The sequence below is a fragment of the Frieseomelitta varia genome, unplaced genomic scaffold (genome assembly GCF_011392965.1).
Source record: "Frieseomelitta varia isolate USP_RPSP 00005682 unplaced genomic scaffold, Fvar_1.2 scaffold_648, whole genome shotgun sequence".
In the NCBI taxonomy this organism is placed as follows: domain Eukaryota; kingdom Metazoa; phylum Arthropoda; class Insecta; order Hymenoptera; family Apidae; genus Frieseomelitta; species Frieseomelitta varia.
The window spans coordinates 395,345-422,663 of record NW_025110421.1 but is presented as its reverse complement, the minus strand read 5'-3'; the positions used below and the strand labels follow the sequence as shown (position 1 = coordinate 422,663).

The 27,319-nt window shown below is 34.4% G+C and overlaps 1 protein-coding gene across 2 annotated transcripts in view; it reads left to right on the top strand.

Annotated features, from left to right (window-relative positions):
• Positions 1–738: 738 nt before the first annotated feature.
• The window catches only part of LOC122534909 (calcium/calmodulin-dependent 3',5'-cyclic nucleotide phosphodiesterase 1-like), a 271,807-nt gene continuing 245,226 nt past the window's right edge, over positions 739–27,319 (top strand). Inside the window, exons 1-2 of one of the 2 annotated variants that reach the window (XM_043665980.1) lie at positions 739–996; positions 4,089–4,810. In XM_043665980.1, the coding sequence (XP_043521915.1) occupies positions 4,786–4,810 (25 nt within the window). In that variant the 5' untranslated portion in view covers positions 739–996; positions 4,089–4,785. Of the gene's footprint in view, positions 1,024–4,088; positions 4,811–27,319 lie in introns of both variants that reach the window. The other variant, XM_043665979.1, reaches the window with a different exon arrangement.

Here is a 27,319-nt window from a genome sequence, read left to right as displayed (position 1 = left end):
ACAAGAACTTCAAATGTGTTTTCTCAAATCCATACTTTCTGAACTGGCTGACGGGATATCTCACGTTTTAGTTGACCGATTGACATGAAATTTGGAGAAGATCTTCACCGGATATACCTTTATCGCACAAACTACCGATTTCAAAATCTGATGTTTTTTTCTATTTCTTTTTATCACCCAAAAGACAAAAAGCACAAGGAAAATCGATATTTTAACTTCAAAATGCTGTCATTTTTTTAATTTTCGAAATTTCGCTGTTTCCGTGGTTCATGCGGTAGCCATATTTATACCAATTAAGACGCATTTTGGTTTCAAATAATCAGGTGGAGTCAGCCATTCGAACCCATTTTTAAAAACATGCTTTACCTAAGGCTAATATAATTTCCATAACTTTCATTAATTTCGCTGAAAAAGAAATTGTAAATACTCTCTAAGTATGAATAAATCTCGAAAACTGCGTACCAAAATGTATCATGGTTTCCTTAGAAAAAAATCCCCAAAAAAACGTCGATTTTTTTCAAGCCGGATTACCAGAATACCTCCTTCATATCACCGACGGTATCTTTTATTACGTATCGTCAATTGATCATGAATCGCGCGCAAACGATGTGAACGAGGCTTTAAAAAGTGGGATGCGCGATCGGGTCGCGCTCAGGTGGCGCGCGTTGCGCATGCACGTACGATTTTCGCGGGGTTCCCCGTGTTCCGCGCGTCGTGTCAGCCCTTCAGTAGGCCACTGTCATTCCGTCGAGCTGCATCTTGCCCGCGGAGTACAATTTCTCCCGCCCACGCGTGATAGAAAGCCGCGCGAATCCAAAATCCGCCGCCGGAGCCGACCGAAAACCAAATTCTCCCGCTCGATTGAAACCAAACCCTCCGGGTTTAATTCATCGACTCTCTTGCCAGCCATAAACTGCTCTACTGTCCAACCATTTTCACTGCTACTGTCTACTGCTACATTGCGTTGCTTCTCTGTCCTCGATCGTCGGATCGATTGTACGCGTACATGTGGATCCGACAACGGTACCCTTGGATCACTTCCGCCGTTGCACGCTCGAGATGTTGCGATTCGCGAGCTGCTGCTCTTTGATCGTGAAACTCTCACGCCAAGAATCGCGCCAGCGTGCACGCGCGCCTCACACTTTCTTTTCTTTTCTTTCTTTCTTTTTCTCTTTTTTTTCGCTTCGCGAGAAAGTGCCTGTCACTGGAAATTGAAGATCACTAGAAGGTGAATGGGGGACACGTTTCCGATCGTTTCGTTCTTCCAACTTCTTGTTGCTATCGTTACGATTTAAAGTCCCCGTGTGCTTTTCCAAGAGTGTCAAATAGATTCCTTCAAATTCTAAAGTAATGTTGATTTGAACTTTCATGGGAACGTGATGATGACTGTTCATGTAATCTTTGTAGGATGTTTCTTATATAAATGGCTTCAGATACTGACTTGATAAAAAGTAAAAGAAAAGTGAGGATATCACAAATATTTTTTGACGTTTGTCACGTTATCTTGTGATAAATAATTTCTTAATCCCACAAGGGAAAAGGATACAAGTGTCATAATTTTCAGATAGATAACACTATGAAAGTAAAATACGTTTATTTATCGATAAGTAAAAAACACTTTTCTGCAAATTTGTTTTCGAAAATTTCTTGCAAATTAAGTAAACTCTGTGACTTGAAAAGTACAAAATGATGTAAACATTATTTTCTGAAACTTCTCCTGCGCTTGAAGGATTGTTCATCCCACTTTGCGACGAATAACTTCTTCGAAAGCAAAATGTCCGCAAGCGAAAAATGTGAGAAGGAACGTAAATATTATTTTTCAAAATTTCTCGTCACGTTACTTCCTAAAAGCAAGTTTCTTCTCAACTCGAATCACGTGAAAATTCACCAAGTGTGAAGTTGATCAATTTCTAAGAGGGACTCGTACGAGCGCTATCTCCAAATTTCTCCGTTCCTTTTATTTATTTAAAAAGATTCTCTCGTTTCCCTTTGTCCGAGCAAGAAAGACGAAGGTTCTCAACGGTCTCGTGGGACAATGAGTTATAACGTTCACCTCATTTAAGCATCCGTGTAGTTAAAGATTCAAAAATTACACCGCTGCGACCTATTTCCTAAATCCATCCCGGCCGCGAGTTCCTCGGTGAAACGCGAAACTTCGCAGTTACCTCGTTCCTTAAAAGTGACAGTTCGCATTTGCTCGCAATCGTGAATGTGCACGTGTCTCTCAAAGAAAGAGAGGAGTGGAATTTAAAACGACTCGGAAACCGTGTCCGTAATTAGACAGTGATTCTCCCTTTTGTCCCTTTCAATCTGAAAGCTTTTAATCTGTTTGTATTTGCCTTGGACCGGATCGTGTTCCCTCTTTGTACACTGTCGCGTAGAAGACTCGCCTAAAAGGGGACAGGCAAGCACAAAGAGCACCGAAAAATATCCAGAGAAACGTTTTTCGTCCATTAACGTGACGCACGCGTTATCCGGTTCTCTCGAGTTACCCGCGCCAACCTAGCTGAAAAGACTCGCGGTCTTCAAACGCAACTTGCTTTCGCGGCAAGTTGCTCGAGGGTAGCTTCCCCCAGGAAAAATTCTCTCCCTCTTTCGCCTGGTTTTCTTATTGTTCGATAGTGCGATGAAGTTTCAACTGTGTTTCTTCTTGTTTCCTTTTGTTTCGAGGTTTTAATGCAGCCGTAGCAACAGCTTCCAAGGGGATTAATTTTTATTACGTCTGAATTTTGATTGTTACCATTCTCTGAGGAAAGATTTCGTTTTCTGGGAAGTGAGAAGATTCGAGATTATTTAATCTCAATCTTTTAGCGGTGCTTCGACAATTATAATTATCTTTCAGGGATTTGAGGAAAGTTTATATTTGAAATTGTGTAAACCTCTTTTTCTTTAATCTACTGCTTTCAAGTGGTTATCTAGAAGAACGTTTTATCTCGTAGAAATTGGTTGTACGATCCTTTGAAACAAAGTTTAGGTTTGGCAATTCCCAAGTCGTCTAATAGCATTTCTACCTTTTCAGTGGTGCGAAAATCTCGAAGATTCTGCAACGTTCCATTTTGTAGAAATCAGTCGTGATCTCTTGAACTGAAGTTTAAATTCGGGATTATCTGATTTTCAATCTTCTTTGATAGTATTTCGTTTGATGGAAATCGATCATACGACCTCGAGTTAAAATTTAGATACCAACTTGTTAAATTGTCCAATAATATTTCCATGTAATCACAAAAATTTCGAGAATTCTGTAAAAATATTTCACGGGGAAGTAGATCGTAAATCGTGTTTTCAATCGGTGAAAATTCTTGTTTCCTGAGTTAATATTCATTTATCATCCTTATTTATAAATACCAGTTACGAAACTTTTTTAATTAAAATTCAATTCGTTTTGATTCTCCATTATTATAATACAAAATTTCCAACGGTTTTATTTCTCGCCATTACGGTACAAAATTTTCAACGTTCTCACTTTTCATCATTGCGCGCGTAAAATTTCTAAATCATTTCAGCCGCGAAACATTGTTTGATAACTCGTCCTAAAATTCATCAAAGTCTTCCTCAGTGTCGAAAGATCGAACAATTGGAACTAATTTACGTATCAAACAAAGATCGGGCGTTTCGTTAACGTCAGCGAGGATCGCGACAAAGAAACGAAACTGCGGCGGTGGGGGTGGAAGCCGATTCAAGGGTGTCCATTGTTAACGATGTCAACAGCTGCACGAGCAACGAGAAAACTTGCGTTGCGACGCGCCTCTTCGGCTTTCCTATCGTGCATCGGGGATCTATAGAACAGAGACCGTGTATTATTTCCTCGATCGTTACGATTCTATTATCAATTCAACGTCAATTCAACCCCCGCGGGCGTGATTCCTCGATGCACGAGAGCTAGCGGAGAGAGGCGTGAAATTCACTAATCTTCCGATTCTCCTGTAAAGGCAGATGGCTCATCACGGCCGTAAAGCGGATGGTCTTGGCAGTGAAAATTACTCGTACTCGTTTTCTTTCTTTTCCTTTTTTTTTTTTTTTTTTTTTTTTTTAAAAAACCATGAAAATCTCCTTTNTTTTTAATAAACCATGCAAATCTCCTTTTGCAGATACGCACAAATCTAGCCACAAGTGTCGCTGCACGCACTCCGCGAGGAGAAGTTTCAACGAAATGGATTGGCGGTGTTCGTCGTCGAACGTCGATTAACAGATAGATAAATTTTTATCGATCAGACCTCCCCTCTCCGCAGCTGATCCCTTCGATGGATGCTGGTCGCGGCTCGAGCAGCGGATTTCGATAAAACTCGAGAGAGGGAGAGAGAGAGAAAGAGAGAGAATAGCGAAGAAGTCACGCCATTGGGCTGTTGCGGCAACGCTGGTCTCGCTCGATTAATTTGATTAGATATAAATATCGCAGGATGTGCGCCGGCTGATCTGCATGATTTTCTGCGCTGCTTGTCAAAGAGGTGTCGTCGGCTGTTGCCTCTCCTACCACGGCCGTCTCTCTTTTTCTCTGTCTCCGTCTCGCGCTCATCTCTTGTCTTACGTTAGCTGTCCCGCTGTCTCTGTCCCTCCCGCCCTTCTCTGTAAACACGTGAAACTCGCACCACCATCGTCGTCCGTACGCCCCCGTCCAACCGATCCCGACACGAGTACGACAGATGCGCACAACGTTTGGAAATAATTCGTGCGAGGCCGTACGTGCGAGATCCGGGGACGGGATCGATCGAAGTTGGAAAGTTTCGTGATGCAGTGATCCGAGGGGATCGTGACGCCCACCCGCTCTCAGCCGAATCCGAGAGAGAAATGGACAAGGACAGGCATGGACAAGGTAAGTGACGTCTCTCTCTGTCGATATATCGTACGTGATAACTTCCATTAACCTCTTGCCCTGGAAATACGTACCAAAATTCCAATATTTCCTCAGTTTTAAGCATATTTAAGTAAAACGAATAATAAATTTATTACTTCTCAATAATTTCTATCCAGCGGTATCGTACCGACGAGTTCAGAAAGAAAGCGACGAATTATTGTATGACGGCTTGGTCACTCGTTATGGTCCGCAATCAGTTGCCAGCGCAAGCGGTTAATAAGGGATGTTAACTACGTGAAGTTTTGAAAAAATAAATTTTGTGGAAATTGTTAACCCTTAAGTAGGCTTAATGACTCTTAACCTCTTGCGCTGGAATGACGTGCCGTGCACGTCGAGAACTTTTCGTCCCAAAATTGCAACATTTTCTCAGTTTCAAGTATATTTAAATGTAACTCAGGCAAAACGAATGATAAGTTTATCACTTTTTAATCATTTCTATCCAGTGACATCATACTGACGAGTGCAAAAAAGAAAGCGACGAATTATTGTGTACGGCTCGGTCACTCGTTATGGTCCGCGAACCAGTTTCCAGCGCAAGGGGTTAATATCAAGCGTTGTAAACTGTTTTTTAATCTTATGAACAAATGTCTTTTCAAGCTTGAATGTAATACTTTGCATACTTTCAATTATGCATTGTTTATTTTACTCTGAGGTGTTTTTACAGTGTGTAGCGTGGGGGTAGGAGAGCAAAGACACGTTTCTTCTTGCAGAAAATAGATGCTATAAATTGTCAGAGTATGTGAGAACATTGAAAAATTTTTCTCATGGCTGAATCCAGCGTGTGTTTGAAGATTGAGGCCTTCCCTTCACCAACATTCCCTCGAACTTTGATTTCTTTCACCATTTTATCGAACTTTGAATATTAAACGACGAAAATTCAAGAAATATTCTTATACTTTTTTTTGCCTGATATTTAAAATTCTATCAAAAAATACTGTACAACAGTCTTTAAATCTATAAGCACTCTAAAAAGTGTCTTCACTTTGCCATCTATGCATGATCTGAAAACATCTTAGAATAAAATGAATTATGTATTTTATAATAAAGGCTTCAAGCTTTAAAATCAGCCCGTTATTATTATTAAATAAGCGAATAATAATAATAATAATAAACTTGGGCATTATTTTAAAGTCTTTATATCCAAGTCTTTATATTATTGTGTAATTTTTTTTTTACAGAATTAGAAAATTAATGGGAGACATTGTGCATATGCTTTTTGCCTATTTTGTCGATTTTTCGGGAATATTAATTTTTTATTTAATCCGTGACTACGAACTATACAGTATCGGCTTGTAGTTTCATCTTTGGGAAGATAATTTGCATACAGTGATAATTTGCGAAGATAGTTGCAAGTTTCTATTTGCGTACAATGTGCGTAAAGGCGAAGTTTGAATGTCAAACTTTCAGTTGATGAGGTATTGAATTAATTATTAGTTGAATGATTAATTCTTGGCTCTATGAGTTTCATTAGCAATGATGACGTACGTACTTCTCGTCGGGAAGTATTACATGCTACCTCGAAGTATTTTCTTTCATTTTATTTACTTTCGAAGCGAGGTAAAATATAAAATGGAAGTAAAAGGCAAAATTTTAAACTGATATTATATAAGAATAAAATTTCAATTTTAGGATTTTCAGATCAAATGATTTGAAATTAATTGAATTTTAAATTTGCATTGAACGTTTGTTGCAGAACAAACATGAAATTAATTGTAAAATGTTGTAGAACAGATATAAAATTAATACACGTTACACGTTCACTTTTCTCGCCAATTGTAATACAGTATTCTGTAAAATAAGTAGTAATAATTTTCTCCCGTTTTAATCTTCAAAAACTTTGTCCTCGCCGTTCATTTTATATTCCGTGATAGTACAATGTATTTAATTCTCAATTATATACGCGCTTACATTTTTATCGGTATTTGACGTTGTTTGAAGTCGCGTGCCTTCGCTCGATCATTCAATTTAAATTAGTATTGCTTGTGAGATGAACTAATGTTATTATTCTGTTTAATATTACATGAGTATTATCACTTAAAAGTTTGAAAATATAAGCTGTTTCGTTATTGGTTGATTAATGTATAATGCGGTTGGGATAATGTTGGAAGAATTATTATGAAGTTCCACGTGCTACAAAGTATATCAGACTCAGGAAGAAGGTCGCAATAATATTATGCCCCGACTGTTATTTAATTTGGGGCAAGGTAATTACTTCAACTTTTTGGATGACGTTTGGAATTTGCGGTTTATTATTTTAATATAGTTAACATTGAAATACAACGCACGTAACTCCCGTATAATAACTCTCAATTTCATAAAAGGAGGATTAATATCGAAACAGCTGTCGTAAATGTAATTTGTCTGTCACAAATTTAATTTGGTAAATATTGTTGGAACAGTAGATTGAAAAACTGACTTTCGTCGCTGTTCTCAATGCTCGAATTTAGGCTTCAGTCTAGTGTAATTGTTATTGATGGACTGTGGACTTCTATGCATTTACAGGAAATTCAAAATTCCAAAGAAATTAAAAATATATGAAATAAATTTCTTAGATTTCATACAAATATGCAAGAGAATCTGCGATCTAGTTATCGAAATTTAAATAAAAAGTTAGGAAACTATTTCAACATCCACGGAGACTATTAATATCGATAAAACATACTGAAAATATTAAAAACACATTAAATTCGTGTAACTTCAAACAAATGTTTCTGAATAACCAATAACAAACGCTGATAAATTTAAGAAAAGGAATTAATTCAAAGAGAAACTAAAAAACTGTGCGCAAATCTTGCTCGAAAAAGAAATCGTCGAACCCAAAGCGTTTGGGGATTACGCAATTAAATTGAATCGCACATTTTCATTACGTTACGTGACAAGAATCGTAAAACATGAAATCTAACTATAAAATACGATCTAGGGATGGATGTATGATCAGCAAAGTCCATTGTAGTACATCTTCTCGCCAAACGACACCGTAATACATATTGATGATGCGAAAGGCGCTTATGCTTGTTACATCCAGCCTTGTAGAAGTATCACAGGGACGGTGAAAATTTTGGAGAAATGCAAAGCGAGTGCTATGTCGTGGAGATCGTCGCCAAGAATGGCAACAGCTTTCTTTGCATTTTAATAGAAAGTACGCGTTAAACAAGGGAAAGTAATTTCTGCCTGTGTAGGAAATGTTCAACGTTCGAGGATTGAAATTATTACCGTTTTAGATCGCATGACGCTTTTGTACAGAAAAGCCAGTTAATACATATTCGTAAAATACAAAATTCGTTATTATATTTCGAATAAAAGCGGGAGAAAAAATTTCGCGAGGAAAACTCGGAGAGTTCACACGGGGTTTATTGAAAATAATTCGTTCGTGATATTTATATTAAGAACTTTACATTTTTCGATTATTTTCGCAGCATTGTTCTATTGATGAAAATTAATGGAAATATGTTTTTGAAAGAGTATGTTAAAGAATAGGAATTATTATTAATTAAAATTGTGAAAATTATTATTATTATTTAATGGGAATTACTACGTTTTTATTATTCACAAAGATCTTTAATCACGGTAGTTATTAATACAAAAGAATTTTATTCTATTCGTAACCACTATTTATCGATATGGACAATTAATAAGAAAGTTTTCGATTATTTTCGCAGCATTGTTCTATTGATGAAAATTAATGGAAATATGTCTTTAAAGGAATATGTTAAAGAATAGAATTATTATTAATTAAAATTGTGAGAATTATTATTATTATTTAATGGGAATTACTACGTTTTTATTATTCACAAAGATCTTTAATCACGGTAGTTATTAATACAAAGGAATTTTATTCTATTCGTAACTACTGTTTATCAATATGGACAATTAATAAGAAAATTTTCGATTATTTTCGCAGCATTGTTCTATTGATGAAAATTAATGGAAATATGTCTTTAAAGGAATAAAGAATAGAATTATTAAAGAATAGAATTATTATTAATTAAAATTATTAATTAATTATTATTAATTAAAGAATAGAATTATTATTAATTAAAATTGTGAGAATTACTATTATTATTTAATGGAAATTACTACGTTTTTATTATTCACAAAGATCCTTAATCACGGTAGTTATTAATACAAAGGAATTTTATTCCATTCGTAACCACTGTTAATCGATGTGGACAATTAATAAGAAGATTATTGAACATAATTAAAGAAGTTATATCTGTCATTTTTATTACGCATGGAAAATATCAATTGACAGAAATTATTGTTAACAAGAAAATTACAATTTTCACAGAACAGAGCGTTTCGTATGAAAAAAGAGTAATATTAATTTCTCCGAGAATTCTGAAATATCGCGATATCTCGTTTGTACTTTGATGAAGTTTCAAACGGCGAGGTAATTTTAAAGAAGTATCATACCATTTCTTATACAGTCTAGTATTTTACAAGTTCCCGTGCGTTTGACAGGTTTATAAATATCCATTTGATAGGGGCTTCAAATAAAAAGCAAAATCGACCTCGATCACACTGTGAAACTGTAACGTGACAGCTTCAACGTTGTATTTATTGAATTTCGCGGGATCTCCGGTTTTGTTGCAAACATTTCAATCGCGAACGCCACACGTGGGAAAACGAATTTTGACCCAGGGTAATTGAATCTTTGTTTGTTCAGGGAATATTGGTAGTTAACATTTTTTTTTTTTTTTTTTTTTCAAACGCAAGGATCGGCGTGCAACGAATGAGCTGTTTATTTGCTGGCAGTAATAGCATTAGCGAGCGTATAAAAGGGATGATTCAGAACGAAGGTTCAAAGAGAATTAGAAATTAGAATTTTGAAGGAATTTCGCTTGAAATTTTAAAAGGAATAATTACTTTCTTAAGCTTCCACAAACAGTCTAGGAGGCATGCGTGAATTTTTCAAAGCAAACTTTTAAGATTAACGTAACAGCCACGTTGAACAACTATAATTAGAGTTAGAGTTGTTCTGTTTATTTGTGACTGATGTAAACTGATTAAAATACGACTTTTAAATCTTTTTATTTTGTCAGTAGAATTTTGCTCATTAGCTGCTACATCTGTTTGCTGTAGCTGCATTAATACAAATTTATTAATTTGCATGCAGATAAACATTTGCGTAGTCCGTGTTCAAACATCGTGCAAACTGCCAAGTCACATGGTATTACTAAAGGGTTAAACTGACTATGTAACATAATCCTTTTAAGCTCGTAAGCTCTGACTTCGTCTCTAATAGATACCAGTGTTAAAACAGTATACGTTAAAATATATAGGATATCGGTAAATTAATTTCAATTTCTTAATCCCTTCTAAACATTCTTAGATTCACTTTACGAAAGTCCTTTGTGTTGGTCTTAATCGCTCTAAATCGAAATTTTTAACAAACATTTTAACATTTATTTAACACTAGAACTACCAATAGTAGAATAATAGATTGATTGTTTCATGTGATTTTTTTGTAGAAAAAAATTTTCTAAGAGTTATAGCATTTTAAATTACTATTTTATATTATAGTATTAGAAATGCTTGATGATACATAGAAATAGTATGATTACTATTCTCTAGATTCATTCGACACTAGAATTAATTAGAGTGATTAAAATTAAATTGAATTCAATTTCCATCGAAATTTTATGGATTTACAACGATTACTACTTTAGACTTGTTTAATATTAAAACAATCAGAATGATAAAAATGATCATTTTTCAGAAAAAAGACATTGCATATTTGTAATACTGCACTTTTGGAGATTAGAATTTTTCCTTTATTTCTTGTTTCTTTTATTTTCTCCATGACAAATTTACTTTCTCGCCGTCAAGTATAATTTTCTAAAACTAACTGTGCCGACCACGTAATTTCCAGCTACGTAACAACTTGACAGCTCGGAATCTTGGCTCGAGTTAAAGTTCCATTCTCACGGCCACTTTTCGAGAGGAAAAATCCTTCTCGCGAACGGGGAAGTGAACTTTCTTCGTTTTCTTTCTCTAGACGCCGTGGAACCTTCTGTTATTTACTTGGAAGCTCTAATTCAGTTAAATGACAGCTCCAGGTTAACCATTGACCCCGGACCCCTCGACACGAGATTTCCTATAAATAACCGGCACTTCACCCCGATGAAATGCATTTCTTCTGCATTCTCCTTTTTTTTCCTTCTTTTTCCTTTCGTTCGCGGAATTACTGCCTCTGTCGAAAATTTTTTTCAACGATACTTTAAACGGTCGGGTTGAAAAAATATATATATATAATATAAAATAAAAAATATAAAATATATACATATAAAATAAAAAAAAAATATATATATAATAAAATTTATATATATTATGTATATATATTATATATATATTATTTATATAATTTATATATATTATATATATTATGTTATATTTATATATATATTATAAAATTATATTTATATATATAAATTTATATATATATTATGTTATATTTTTAATTAACAGATGTTATAATTTAATTAGCATTTCAGTTATATTTAAGAACTCACCGAATTTTAAGAAATATGTGTCTGAAAGAAACAGCTTCTCTCGTTTTGCTGTTTTACTTTATTATTACAACTTCCTTTTTATTTTACTATTCTAATATTCACGTTGTGTTTCGAACATTGTATAACAATTTTTTGAAATCGTATTTAACGAAAGAATTAAAAAATGCACGTAAGTATGGCATATCTTGAGACCGCAGTGGGATAAAGGAAAAGGAATAAAATAATTCATTTGAAGAAATCACACACAGTGAATTGCTGGTAAATTTCTCCGAAATATATTTTCATAGAACAGAATGTTTAGAACATTAGTTGTTCGGTAATGATTAAATTATAGTATCGGCATTAATAAAAAATTGTGTTAATCTGCCATTTATATTTCACGTGCTAATTAGCGAGATGATTCGATTGCAATTGATTCGAGCGTTTCGCGCTTAATCATGATCCGACGTTGCCTCGTTATAAAATTACCGAAGATTCATGCGAATACATCGTTATACATTTCAGTAAATTATTATCGTCATCGTCGTCTAGATGAACATTAAATCCTCTTTTCCATTCACCTTCCATTCCCATAAATTTGAAAGTATAGTATCCAAAATTCCCAAAAATTCTGATTTATGTATCTAGGTGGTTCGCGAAAATATTTGAACGTTTATCACAGAAGAACATTACGCGTGTTGAAATTTCATTAATATTACCAACTAAATCAATGGGCCACGAATGGTTTAAAGAACGTAGATGGATAATCGGTTGTTTAAATATTTTGACGATCACGGCGAAATACAATACTCGTAATCCCTGTATACATATACATATTTCTAAATTTCTTTCAAACGTTCCCAATGCAGTCACAATAGTCAAGTTTCGCTATAGCGTTAACGTCAATAGCACACGCAACAAAACACGTAAAAATTTCCTACAAAATAAATTCAAATATTTTCGTGAACAACTTTCGTGTCCATCCTACACAAAACTCTTCGAACAGAATAGATAAATGGGATCAAATTCTTCGGGCTGTGCTGTTGGACGCGCGTGCAATTTGTACAAAATCGTGAAATATCGGTTCGTGCGACGATAAAGGTGAATTGGAAGATAATAAAAAAAGAAAGAAATTAAAAAAAAAAAAAAAGGAAGCTTCGAAAAAGTTTTACCGCGCAGGCGCTTCCGTTGTCTGACCTTGTTTCCAAGTAAACTAACTGTATCGTAGCAATAAATTTCATTTCGAGCTCGCGAGATCAGTTCCGTTCTCACAAACCTCGTAAGGGACGTTTCATCCTTGTTTTGATGAGGGAGTGCTACGTGTCGAAAATTTCTAACTCGCGTTGAAACAACATCAGCCTGAGAGAAGAAAAAAGTCGTGAACTTGGGAAACGGGGTCGAGCACGACAGATGTTCGCGGCCTTTCGTATCATTTATTGTTGTTTTTAGAAGAGTTTTGAAACAGACTCTGACAATTGAAGTCCGCGATACGTGAGGCACGCTGTACGAGCGATTAACGCGAAGCCTCGAGCGTAATCGCGTAGAGCCGGCTTTAGGCGTGAGATTTCCAACAGAGAGCGAATTAACAGTGGAATTAGGAAATGTTGGTGGACCGTAGTTTCATTGGTAGAATTCTCGAATTTAATTCTACTGGTATTCTCTCTTCTAAATGCTGTGCGTTTTGGAATTACAACATAGTGATCAAAATAATAATAATTCTATTCCATCATATTTGCGTTGATTGGTTTCTTACATATTTCCAAAATTAATTTTCTGCTGGTATATCTATATATATATATTTTTTTTTTTTTGATGGAGTGACATTTTTACTCGATCAATGTAATTACACTGCTAGATTTCTGGAATTGGAAAATATCCTTTACATAATATTCGTTCAAAAAGACATCTAATAAATAAAAATGCAAAAATGAAATTTAATGAATATGTGTGAACAAACGAAATCAAACAAATAAACACACAAGCGCGAAATTTATTCAAGAAAGACGATTTTGAATTGAATTTAAATTGTTAATTTTAATTTTAAGAAACTTCAATTAAAGAAAATCATTTGATCTCTAATTTAAAATTAATAGAATAAATTACCTTGGGGATAACAGCGTTATATGTTTTTATAAATCTTACAGGAAAAAATGATTGCGACCACGATGTTGAGTTAGGATAAACTTTAAATGTAGAAGTTTAATAATCAAGTCTGTTCGACTTTTGAAATCTTACATGATTTGAGTTCAAATCGACGTAAGTCAGATTGGTTTCCATCTATAAAAATATTTAAATTATTTGTACGAAAGAAAAATAGCTCCCGAGCGCTAAACTGAAGACTATTGTGCAATTTAATATTTATACGATTATGTTATAACGGATCATTTCACGTATTTCCTCTATTAACGTGCATTCTATGCGTTACTATACCTTCAAATTTCCCTTCAATTCGCTACGATCACTAACTCGCTGACAGATTCGCCGTAAAAGTACGGCGATCTAGAAAAATATCATCCGGCTGATGGAGAAATTTCGAGGAGGAACTGTCGCTGGCCATGTGTTACGCGATTTATTTCCGGTCAGCGGCCGCGCGCGAAAATGGCGAAAATCGCCAGTGACAGTCGCTTTGTAAATTCGCTGCAGTTCTATTTCCAGTCGGAGACGAGGTTAAGGCGATTTCATCCGACAATGAATTCGCGAACCACGTCTCTCGTGATGGCTCGTGTGTGTGTGTGCGTGTGTATGCGTTCGCGAATAAAGACAGATCCGATCGATCAACATTCATAAACTCGCGGTACTTTCGTCTGGTCAGCGGCCAGAACGGAAACTTCTCTCCACCTGATGGGTTTCTCTTCTCCGTTCCAATAGGGGGAAGGTAATTCACCGGTGAGAAAGCTGCATAGACTCGCGGTAGAGAGCTACCACGTGCCTGAGATTGAAATTTTTATCTTAACTTCTGCAATTTATGACAGACTTTCTTCTGCCAGTTGGCGAATTGTCTCCGTGTGCGACGGACAATTTTTGGCCGTGTTTGCTGTGGCATTGGTCAAAATGAAATGTCGAGGGAACACGGAATGACGTAATATTCTGAATTTACAATCGAGGATTTTGACGAAATTTGTGATGTAGTTCTCGTGTGAAAGTTGACGGATAGTGAATGTGTCTGTTAACAGTGCGTGAATAGTATTATTAATATATTTATATACTATTATTATATAATAATATATAAATACATTAATGTTAATAATAATATTAATAATGATGAATAATATTGTTAATATATTTATATACTATTATACTATTACAATAATAGTATAACAGTAATAATAGTCTATACAATAATATTAATATATTTATATATTATTATACTATTACAATAATAGTATATATAATAATATTAATATACTTATATACTATTTTATATAATATTATTACATATTAAGTTCAATGGCATTGTATTGCAGCTATGTGATTGAACGAGTGTGAATTTTATCGAACAGATTTGGAAAGGTTAGTTTATTTAAATGAATCAGTGAACATTTAATTTAGTCTGGAAATTTAGAGGTGGTAAATACATTCGTCTAGTTGGAAAATTGTTATAATTAAAGGAATAATGAAAATGGACGAATGTTACCTCTTCCACAGACAAATTGAAACTTGAATTAATAATTTACATGATTTCACAACTAAGAAAAATTTTCAAATCATCGTGCACACACCGTGCATCTAAATAAATATCTCGAAATTTCTTTAAACATTATGAAAACTTGGAGTAATAAAAAATTAGAAGTTCAGGGAAAAATATGTTTGTTTACGCCAAGGCATTGATATTAACGTCGCGAAATGAAAATTGGGAAACAGTTCCTAAAAACTTCCTTTCATGTTGAGATACGGTAATTCGAAAGTTGGAAGTTTCAGACTTTGTCAGTAGTATTCAAGTTGTTGCCCGAGCGGGCATGTTTGCTTTTCTCTTTTCTTTCCAAATATTATTTTCTTAGTTTCAACGTATCGTACGGGATAGAGTTGAAGAATAGAGTTATAGCGTGATTGTCGAGTGATACAATAGGTTTAGGAACAAACTTTCTGTTTGTGACGAGGGTAGAATGAAGATTTCTGTTTGACACGATGTTGACAGCTCTCTTGGGTAAGATAATTCTAAAGTTCAAATTAGTTACGTTATACAGGATGTTTCGTAAAATTTTTAGCCAATAGCAATTCTTCACGTGTGGTTTGTATAAATCTTAAAATCTTTAATTATAATTTATAAACAGAAAATATAAACGGAACCATTTTATTTCTCATTAGAGAATATTATATCGTGGAATATTAGATAAACTTTATTATTAAAAATTGACATGCAAGAAAAAGCCGTGAAGTGAATAAAGATTTATGAAATAATTGTTATTATTTTGCTATAATTCTTGCAAGTACAATCACTAGGAATTTATTAGAAACTTAGTTAGATTACATAGAATATAAAGATCCATAAATATATTTATATGTTTGTGGCAAAAATCCTATCAATTATAAATAATTATTCCTGCATTGTTTCATCTTTTTATCTATGCTTCTTTCGTATTACTAATTACTAATAAACAAACTCAATTTTAAATCGATCTCCAATAAAAAATGTTTAACTTTTAGTTATCTTTGATAATTAAATCTCAAATGATTTCATACTAGTCATTTTCTACGCAACTACATTAATATTAATATACCAAAATTGAAATTAATCCATGTGTGTAGCTACAGAGCAGCGATCATTATAAAAGACCTGTACAAATTATTCTTTGTTCTAAAAATTTATTCGTTGTATTTTTGCGAAGAATTATCGGATTAACCGAAATATCAAGCAGTTTTAATATAATGGGACGAAGTTTTACAATACGAGGTCTCGCATTTGTCACGGAGATAGAATGAGAAGTTCTCTCTTTCGAAAGTTTGGATAATGTACAATTCAATTCCGATCGTTGCTCGAACGAATATCCTTTCTCGGATGATTGTTAATTTGTTTAATAAGTTTCGTCTTTGAGAAAACTCAGTTTGTCAAGAGTTTTTAGTTCGCCCGTCCGTTGACAGAGTGGATCCCGTATTGTTACAGTGCTGTCGCGTGCTACGAACGTTACTATTGTCCCGCGTTTCAATTACTCCATTTACTCAGACGTGATAATTGACAGCCGTGATTATTCATTATTCGGCGAGGCCATTAGTTCGATATGTCATTTCGTTCGATTAATTACAAGGGTCTCCAGCTGAATAATAAATAGAAATAAAAGACGAGAATATATTATACGCGCTACTCGTTATTTTAGACGATCCAATTGGATTTTAAAGTCTCGTATTTTATGTTTTCATGGTTATGTTATCAAGGATTTCTTTATTTGACTATACAGGCACGAAAAAGAAAATAGCGCACTCTGTGTTTTTTTTATATCACGTTTCGTAAAATAGAGAGGATCGTGCGTAAATTATCACATCAATGTAGATAAATAATATAGAAAAATTTTATCCACGTGGTTCAAAATAAATATAAATACTCTTAAATAATGTTTATTGATGTAGAAATTAATGGAATACTGAAAAAGTCAGAATACGGCGATGACAAAAGACATTATGCTCTTGACTCGCTACTCGTTATAATTCTTTCGAGATGAATACACTCTGACGACTCGCTACTCTGTATAGGTCTTCACTCTACCACGAATCTACTCTCACGACTCGATATACAGTATATACTATTTTCTTGATTTGAAAAGATTATTAAATAGGTGTTCAATGGGTGTAACAAATTATTTTAGTTCATTTACAGAAAGCTTTTATTTAATGATATTGCAATTTTTATTTAAATTACAAGGTGTGCTATCATTTTGTCGCATACTGTACTCTAAAATCCTACCCTTAAAATCTCTGTTTTCGCGTGTGCTTCATAGACTCGCATGTACACACAAAACCGTCTGTATATTTTACGTCTCAAGACTAGGCAAACGGTCCCAAGTGGTTTTTTTCGCTGCGACGATCGCATTGGACATGTAACAGGCGATAATTTCCTCGCTCTTAGACCGTATACAGGAAGAAATCTCGAATAGTTTCCAAGGTTTCCTCACTCGACATCAACATCCTCATAGTACGTTGTTTGTCATTACTGATTTCTCGGGAATATAAGAACGAAAAATGTAAATATCGCGAGCTGGACAAACAAAGTAAAGAGAATGCGTAGATCATGATATCCTTGGGCATGGATTGTCCTGGCACATGTACCGTGTCGTGTGTTTCGAAATACCAAAACGAAAAAATAAATGTCGCCCATAGCCTCGAGGCAGGCATGTTCGTACAAGTGCGAATATTTACACTCGTACGAAAACTATCGGAAATGTAACATACGGTTAAGTGCGTAACGAGTGAATTGTAAGAATTTGATCGCGGGAGAAAGTTAAATCAAATTGAATTACACGTACGATATTGAAATTGAACGAAGAACGTGGCGAAAGTGGCCGAAATAATTAACAGAATTTACCAAATGATCCCGATAATTATGGAAAATGAAAGTGCTGTGGACGATTGTAGTGTCGACAATACGTGTTACAATACCTACAGCGTCAAATATAACCTTGACTGTGAGACAAATTGCAGAAAAAGTTGCAGTTACGACAAATGTTAAGGATGTTCGACGTCTTTTCAATCCCCTTGCGCTTGGCAACTGGTTCGCGGACCATAACGAGTGACCTAGCCTTATATACTTCGTCGCTTTTTTTTCCTTTTGAACTCGTCGGTATGATATCACTGGATAGAAATGATTGAGAAGTGATAAATTTATCATTTGCTTTGCCTGGTTTACATTTAATTATACTTGAAACTGAGAAAACAGTTGCAATTTGGAACAGAAAATTCTTGACGTGCGTTCCAGCGCAAGAGGTTAAAAAATCGTGAACATCTGAAACGATGGAAATTGCGACAAGAACCTTGGTTGGAGCAAGAGCATAAATTTGCAGAGAAACATGAAACAGTTTATGTGAAATGACGAAGAGTCATATTTACCGATGAAATGAGTAATTTAATTTGGACGGATGGCCTTCACAATCGTCATGATTTACAAAAGTAACAAGTTTTCGAGTCGTCGATCCAAGGGAGGCAACGATTTGGAAAGGTTACTGTTACAGAGGTGATATGAAAACAAAATTCATTATGGGAAAATTAAATAGTAGAAAGTATATTGAAGTGATTGACGAACAAATTAACATGTGTGCGACACGAATTGTCGGGAATAAGTACATGTTTCAACGCAGACTCGCGAAGGCGGTAGAACGATACTTTACGAATAAAAAAAATTCCAGAAGAGGAAAATGCAAACTTTATACATTCCACGTAGAAATAAATAGTAGAAAATCTTAAAGGAAGAAATGCGAAGAAATGAGCTAACGTTATATATTCGATCGTGATAAATTCATAAATTCATAGTTCGTTAAAATGAATGCTTTATTTAGAAAGATCTGCTCTTTTGCCTTTTTAAAACAAAGATGGAATACACAAATGTAAAGAAACGATCAGATGTCTGGCAATGCAAGTATTATGCACGTACATATGAATAAAAATTCAATTGGCATTCGAGGTAATCTTTCAAGTAAGATATCAAGGTTTTAAAGTATTACTGTATTCCGTATCCTTTATTCAGTTGTATTGGATTGTAAAATAAATAAATCTTTTTGTAATATAAAAAGTTAATGACATTATTCGCTCCGTGCTTCTGCGATTATTAATCCTCTGCAGTAAATGAATTTATCTTTCCGTAGCAGGCGGTATAAAAATATTTTCTCGTTATTACGCTAGGGTAATACTATAAAACTTTATAAATGAATATTTGAAATATATGTTTTTAAGAGTTTATAGGGTGGACGGATAAATCAAACAATTAAGAAAATTGTGTCACGAAAATTGAGAAAATTAACGTTATGATCTCGTCACACTCGCACAACAATCGAGTAATTAATAACAATATTAAATCCATAACTTTCCAGTTTATTGATTCCCCCTCCGTAATTTTACAAATTTGTATTTGGCAGAATAGTCAAACAATTTGCAATAGTGATATTAATAATTTATCGCTGGTGTAAGATTACTCAGTAAAATTTCATTAATAATATTAATGAGAGGACTCTAATTATTAGATTGGGTGAAGCAAGACGAAAAAGAGAAAGAGAATTTTCGCGAGTCCCTTATTAAACACGTTAAAATACTTATTATGATGCAATTAATAAATCAAATTTGTTAATAAATCAAATGCAAAAAAAAAAAAAAATGTAAAAGAAAAACAATAATAGATATTTCAGTAGTCTAAATACAAATAAAGTAAAAATGAAAATTTCGATGCTTCAAATGTTTCTTTATTTTTCGATCTTGTTGCATGAAGTGAAAGAGAACGGAGAAAGAGAGAGAGAGAGAGAGAGAGAGAGAGAGAGAGAGAGAGTGTGTACCATTAGAATTGCTGAGTTACATGTACTTCGTAGAGAAAGAAGAAATAATCCTTTATTACTTCGAGCATGAACTTTCTTCTCGCAAATAAAGAACTAACAATTCTTTCGTACATTTTCTCTTTTCAATTTCTGTTTTGTTGGCTTCCAACTTCAGAAGTACAATTTCATTAAAGTATAACTTTCACGTAACAATGTGTTCTTTATTACACAGATTTCTACACCACGGACATTTGTACATTTATGCGAAATTTAAATGTAAATATGAAAAGGTAGAATATACTTGTTGCAACATTCAAAGAACGGGACAAGACTTTATCCAGGTTCAATTTCTCGGTTGCTTTTATGTAAATACGAATTTTTATAAATTTGATTACTTTGTAAATCGTTAATAAATGCTAATAAATAGATAATTCGACGATAGGTGCGAATCCAAGGAACAATTGAATAGTTACAGAAACTTTGTTTGACGAAAGATGGAGAGATTTGGATAATTTGTAAATCAAATATTTATCAGTAATAACTGAATTAAATATTTCTTTAAAATATTATCTCCGTTCTTCGTTGTTTCTGAAATTCCTTTGGTGTCTCCTTCAAGTTTTCGATAAAAATATGATTAGAAATGCAATGCAAACGATCCATTTAAATTTAAATTTAAATTTATCTGTAGGAAATTAAACGAACTTCATTTTCGATCAAATTATTTGCATCGTATGCGTATCTCACGATGTAAAATAAAATTATATAATAACAACATTTGAACGATCGAATTTTCTTTCTTTTATAATTGCTTAGAAGATATTTTTTGTCGAAATTAACATTTAGACAGAGATATAATTGTGTAAATTTAAAAATTTATTTTAATCGTTATAATTTAATTCAGTTATTGTTAACAAACATTTATTATTAACAAACGAATTATTATACTTGAATTAAATTGTCACAATTTAAGTCGTAATAATTTGCACGTAGAATAGATATTAAATGTCAGTATTATTCTAATGTTAAAGTTTTCTAACAGGTAGGTATTTTGCACATAATGATCACTCGTATCGCGTATTAACGAAAATAAGAGAACAACGGTTTTACGGTTCTCTTATTCTGTTTTTTTAGACTTTTTAGATTTTTCAGACTCTTTATTTCGGAAAATTACTGGATCGTAGCATCATCGCGTACGATAAAATTTTTCCCTCGGACGCTTAACGAAGCCATTGTCCAAGATCTTTCTTGCCGCGGTTAAAATCAGGCATTTTCATTTGACCGGTGCCCTCGAAACGATAAACTCGTCCGCTGGACGCGCAGCATTCTCTGTTCTTTTCATTGAATCGATCTTTTAATGATCGGTTTTTTTTTTTTCTTTCAATCGGTTCATTCGATTTATTCCTCCCTTCTCTCCGTTCGGTTTCATTTTCAACCATAGTAGTTATTAGCCCCTGGGCATCCGGATACGCGAGGATTTATGAAGCGGACGTTACCCGTCTATGATTTTGATTAATCGCCGCCAACCGATGGCGACGTTTAATTTACGAATAGAACGTCTATACGCGATGAGACGTGTAATTGGAACGAGTGATAAACCGCGTTTAATCGAAAACCGGGGAACCTCGGAGGAAGAAGAATCGAATTTGGTGTCGCACGGTTCCGTTGCTATGCCTGTAACATACGCGTGTGCAACGTATAAATACATATTGAACGTGCATAATGTGAGGAAACACAGAATATTCGAAGTGATAATATTTAACGGGCGAAATAAATTTCTGTTTGGATTTAATTTCTTTAACGTCAAATCGAGATACTGACGTTAATTAATTTTGATATTAATAAGCGGAACGAAGGTTCCGAATATCAGGCTTCGTTTCTTAATAATTTTAACTAAATGTAACTGATCTCGCTCAATTGTTATTTTATTGTACGTACGCTTGTAAATAATATTACATTTAAAATTCAATTTAGATTTAGCTTCTTTGATAAATGTTAAGTTTGAATATTTCATGTAATATGTTCGTAATAATATTGTATTTAAAATTTTCGTTCAAGTATCAATCAATTCTATTTAATCTATTTAATTCGAATATTTAATATAATTATAAATAATGTAAATGTAAAAAGATATAAAGAGAGTAAGAAAAATAATGTAAATGTAATTGTTTCTTTTTCTCAGTTATTATTTTTGAAAATACGAGATCCAATTACTTACGATTTGTATTATTTTTACAACTGAGAGTATGACAAAAACGAAAACGCAGTAATAGAAATTTTCCATTTGAGATGTAGTATACGTAAAAAACATTTTACGCACCGAATACGGAAATTTTTAATAAAACGTATTAAATTGAATCACAAACGTACGTACGAGTAGTTATGAGTAACAGAGTTACATTCTCATACCTCAGAAATGTATAATAGATACCATGAAATGTAGTTCTTAATAGAATTTGTTGAGCTTCATAAAATATCTGAGGCAATTTTTTAAAAATCGCGCGATTCATGTGAACGTCGTCTGCAAGAAACGAACAAATCGAAAAAAAATCGTTAATTATGATCGTTGCTCGTGGTTAGATTTCTATGTAACAAAATTGTGGGAAAATCGAGTTCACGTGATTTACAATTGGCTCTCCCTTATTACCGTTTCTTTTCATCAGTGAAAAAGACACATAAATCGTTTCAACTGATAAATTCATTTTACGCGCGACTTTTATTATAACGGGAACTCACGTGTATAATATACATTTCGTTGCTGCATTTCGAATAATTGAATACACTGGCAAATCCCACGTTGTTACGTGTGCCATTTAATTGAAATTTCGACGATCACTGGACGCCATCGTCCTATCAATCTTTAAACAACATTCGTACGTCATGAAGGTTATTTTTCCATCCATCGGTATTATACATAGACGTTCGTGCATTATATATACATCGCGATCTACGGGCATTATCGGGCTGGGCATGAATTATATAGAGAGGCAATCGAATCACTTACGCTGATAATTAATGAATAATCGTAATAGATTGCACGCCATTGAGGGAATTTCTGTGGAACTTGGTGTTAAGGATTGTTGACAAATTAGATGAGACTAAGGAGCAATTCTGGATACCATACTGGAAACTGTGTTAAATCGCATAAACAATAGGACCAAACGGAACTAATATTATTATAGTAAAATTTAACACGTCATAAGTTAACAGCGTTGATAAATTCATCGTTGCCAGTATTAAGAAAATTGGAACAAATATACTGATTATTACAATTACACTGCAGATTCTTACGCATTTCGTAGAAAACGAAAGTGCGAAAATTATAAATTATAACAATAAATTGCAATTATGATTTACGATATACGAAGAAATATGTAATATATTAATATTCAATTAATGTAATACATGAAATACAATGATGGTATAATAATGCAATATTTGGCACGCGAGACAATTTTCCACTTTCTTTTCTATTACAAAAACATTGCATAAAAATCCGCAATCTGCTGGCAAAGCAAGGTCTGATCAAAGTTGTGTCGTGGGATTTGGAGTTTGCGAAGATTCTCCATTGTTTATTTTACAAATTCCAACTGCATTAACCATACTCTTTATTCGGTGGAGTTATTTTTGTTTCACGAAAATAACGCATTAAAACATGTTGTTTTATGCATTTACAAGATATAAAATTACTTATAAGATAATTGAAAAGATATTAGAAAGTGTAAAAATATACTGAAGTTTTTCATTCTTTACAATTTTGCAGTGAGTAAAATATTAATAAAAAATTCCTGATTATAAGACTTAATTTTTGATCTCAGCTTGTTTTATGATTCTCGATTTGTGACGCGTCTTGATATTATGGAAGCATGATTCTCATTATCGATTAATTTCAAGGCCAAACCGCAGTACCATCTTGTAATAATAGACTCAATATTGCCGCACTAATTAATTGTTCGCTTTAAAATTGCGTGCATCCAAATTTCAAGAGTCATACTGCGGCAGTTTCCGAATCCCAAACGATCGAACCCTCGGAAACCAAATCCTGGACCTTCAAGTCCCAAATCTTGAATTACTGAACACCGAAGCTTCAGATCTCAAATTCCAGAATTCTCGAATTGCGCATAACGCAGCAGACGAAACTGTAGATATCTGTTGCCAAAGAAAGTCTCAAATCGCGGGCTACAGAATTTCTAAACTTTTCACCTTCAATCATAGATTTCTCTAGAATCCTTTCAGAATCCAATCTAGAATCCTTCAACTTTGAATTTTCAACCATCGAAATCTCGTATCTCTTGCAGAACTTGGCCCAAGAGCTTTCGAACTTCAGATCTCAGATAATAGATTCTCCAAACCACAAATTTCACTCGTCTTAAATCGCGAAGATCTTTCAAACGCGACAACACGTGATGTAACAATTTCGGTCGTTTGATCTTCGACTGCAGAATCTCCTGGCACAAGTTTTTAACCACTCGCGCTGGCGGACCATAACGAATGACCGAGCCGTATAAATCGTCGTTTTCTTTTTTCTGTTTCTTGAACTCATCGGTACGATATCACTGGATAGAAATTACTGAGGAGTAATAAATTTATTATTCGTTTTGCCTGCGTTATACTTAAATATACTTGAAACTGAGAAAATGTTGGAATTTGGAACAAAAAATTCTCGACGTGCGTGGCACGTCGTTCCAGCGCAAGAGGTTAATTTACAATCGTAAAGATCTTGCGTTAGAGATCAAAGAGCCTCGCGCCAAATAAAATCCCGCCGTACGTGTCACCTGACCTAACCCAGAATTAAAGATTATTCCCAACGACGCCGCGTATCTGCATGACACAGAAGCGTCTCAAGCCACGATTCCAGCCACGATTCTCGTTGTGGAAAAAAAAAAAAAAAGAAAAGGAAAAATGGAAAGAGAGAAGAGAAGAGGCAAATGAAATACGTCACGGAATGCATTTGGCTTGGAGATCACTTGGAAATGAAAAGAGATCGGCAATGTGTTACATTCCCGATCAGGGACTAGCGTCTAGTCATTTCTTTTCCCTCGTTTGCGTCTCGGCGACCGCCGTGGGTCTTCCAAGCAATGGTCGATATCCTGTATTTGAATACAATTTGAATCAAGCCGGATTGCGTCTGTTAGATTTACAAAGGTTTCAGACTTGCAAATGAAAGGAGAAATAGGGAGCAGACGCGAGATGAAAAGAAGAAGGGAAGCAGGGCGCAGCCCGACCTGCTCCCGTGGGATTTATTGGATAGTCAGCGCTTTTAGCGCGACTCGATAAGCCGGAATCAATGGCCGAGCGAACATCGCGGCCGACCATCTCCACAATTAGCAATGGGATCAAACCCAATACGTAGTCACGAGTTTCGTTTCGACCGATTCTCGAATACGCTGCACTTACAAATTCTTTGGTAACGACTTTGGGATCAACGAAGATTTTAATATAATATAATTTTAAATCTTCAAATCTTCGCTACGAAACACGCTTTCCTGAGGTTTCTACTGTCATTTATAAGAATATTGATCGAAGTCAACTGACAGAGAGTCAACTTAATTTTAAATGGAATATGGTTTGCAAGTGAATTGACTGTTTACGGTGAGCAATTACGAGTTTTAATACAAGTTATGTTAATGTATGAGCTGTTTTCTGAATATTGTATACGTGACTGTTTTCGAATGTATTATATACTTGAGCGAAGGCTTCAAACGAACGAGTTTTAGAAAATAATAATTGAAACGCAGGTCGTTTTACACACGAGACAGGCTAGTAAGTTTCGATACTTGCAAGAGATAATGGTCGAATTAATTTAAAATTGAATAAAGTTGACCATCTACGAACGAGATGATCATTTTCAGATACAATCTGAGTATATCTTCAAATAACGCGCGTGATCAATGATATTCTGCGACAGATTCTTTGCAGAAAAAGAGACAACGATTTATATCACAAAAGAAAGATGATGTTTGATCCAGTCGAAAAATTCCCAAGATGATTTACACGTCGAGAGGAAGTTTCATCTACTCGCGAGATGCTCGATCCCATCTCTAGCAGGGTGGACCGTCGCTCAACGAAATTCGTTTCCGGAAACGGGATCGATTCGGCTGAAGAGAACTGTTCCCTCGCTGTTTCTCGTTCCTATTGTCGCCTAAACAGGCCACATTCAGCCAACACGCCACACAAACACACACACACACACACACATATATACAGTTTGGGGTACGATACAATGTTACAACATTATAGTACAGTCGAATGCCAATTTCTTTCGATCGAAAGAAGGGGGCTGAGATCGGGTTGACAGGTCGTTGGAAAACGGGTGGTTGGTATTCATGAAGAAGGATCAGAAGAAAAAGAAGAACGAAGCATGATTCGCTTTCGAAGGAAAAATGGAGCGACAGACGCTGATACTATTGTGTGTGTGCGAACTGGGGAAGTTCAGTCTCCTCAGGGGGAGAAAAGAGAAATTTAGTTGGTGTCACAGGATACTAGCCTTAGAATTGGTGAGACTATTTTTTGATTATAAGAAGGTATACGGAAAATCGTATCAAGCTTCGTGGTTCGAGTGGTTTGAGCATTTTTGAGTTTGAATTCGGAAACGTTTACGTTTGAGTAGAATTAGAATATTTATCTAAACTTGTTGGAGTTCGTTACGGTGGCTTGTCAATTTCTTCCATTGCAATATTATTTTTCATCCACGTAATAAGAATCTCACGGATAAGTGAATCCAATTAGCAGAAGTTCAGTTAATCGGGCATTAATTAAGATTTCGTTTCAATAAATGGAGCTTTTTTTGTACGCAGCATGATTTTTCGGTGTCTCTTGTTGAATTTGATATTTTACAAAAAGAGGTAAATTGTTAATACGAAAATTTTGATGAGGAATATTAAAATAGTAATTTGTCTAAATAATTATATTTTTGGTCTTTCCAACAGGTTATTTTTCATTTTCAATGATATTATATATTCAAATTTTTATACTTGATCACAAAACGATGTAGAAATTAAGAAATCGATAATCGACGTGAATTTCATGTTTTTCTTGTTTAAAAAATTTGTAAAGTGTTGCAACGAATGAACTGAAATATCTCAACACTTACAAGCAGTATACATATATAAAACATTGACAATCTTCTAATATTGAACTTTAAAGACGAGAAATAAATTCGGTTAACGACAGCTCGAATATTTGACAGATCTCCGATGTCCAAAGATCTTTCGATAACAGATTTACGTAAAACTCGAAAAGCTATGGGAAATCGAAATGGAAACTTTTGGAAGTTCGTCTGCTCTGTGAAAAATCACGAAGGTTTTGCTATTAAGATGAAAAAACTCGATCCCTTCGTGGGAAAAAATCCAATCCACATCTATTCGTTGTTATCTAACTGATGATCTGGCTGCAGACTCTCAGGAGCATAGATTTTTAGTATAAAAATCACGACAGCGAACGTGAAAAATACATATGTACGTCGGTGCATACCATAGCGCTTTAAAGCATATAGAAAACTTTCATGCGTGTACTGTGTGTTTTCTGAATTC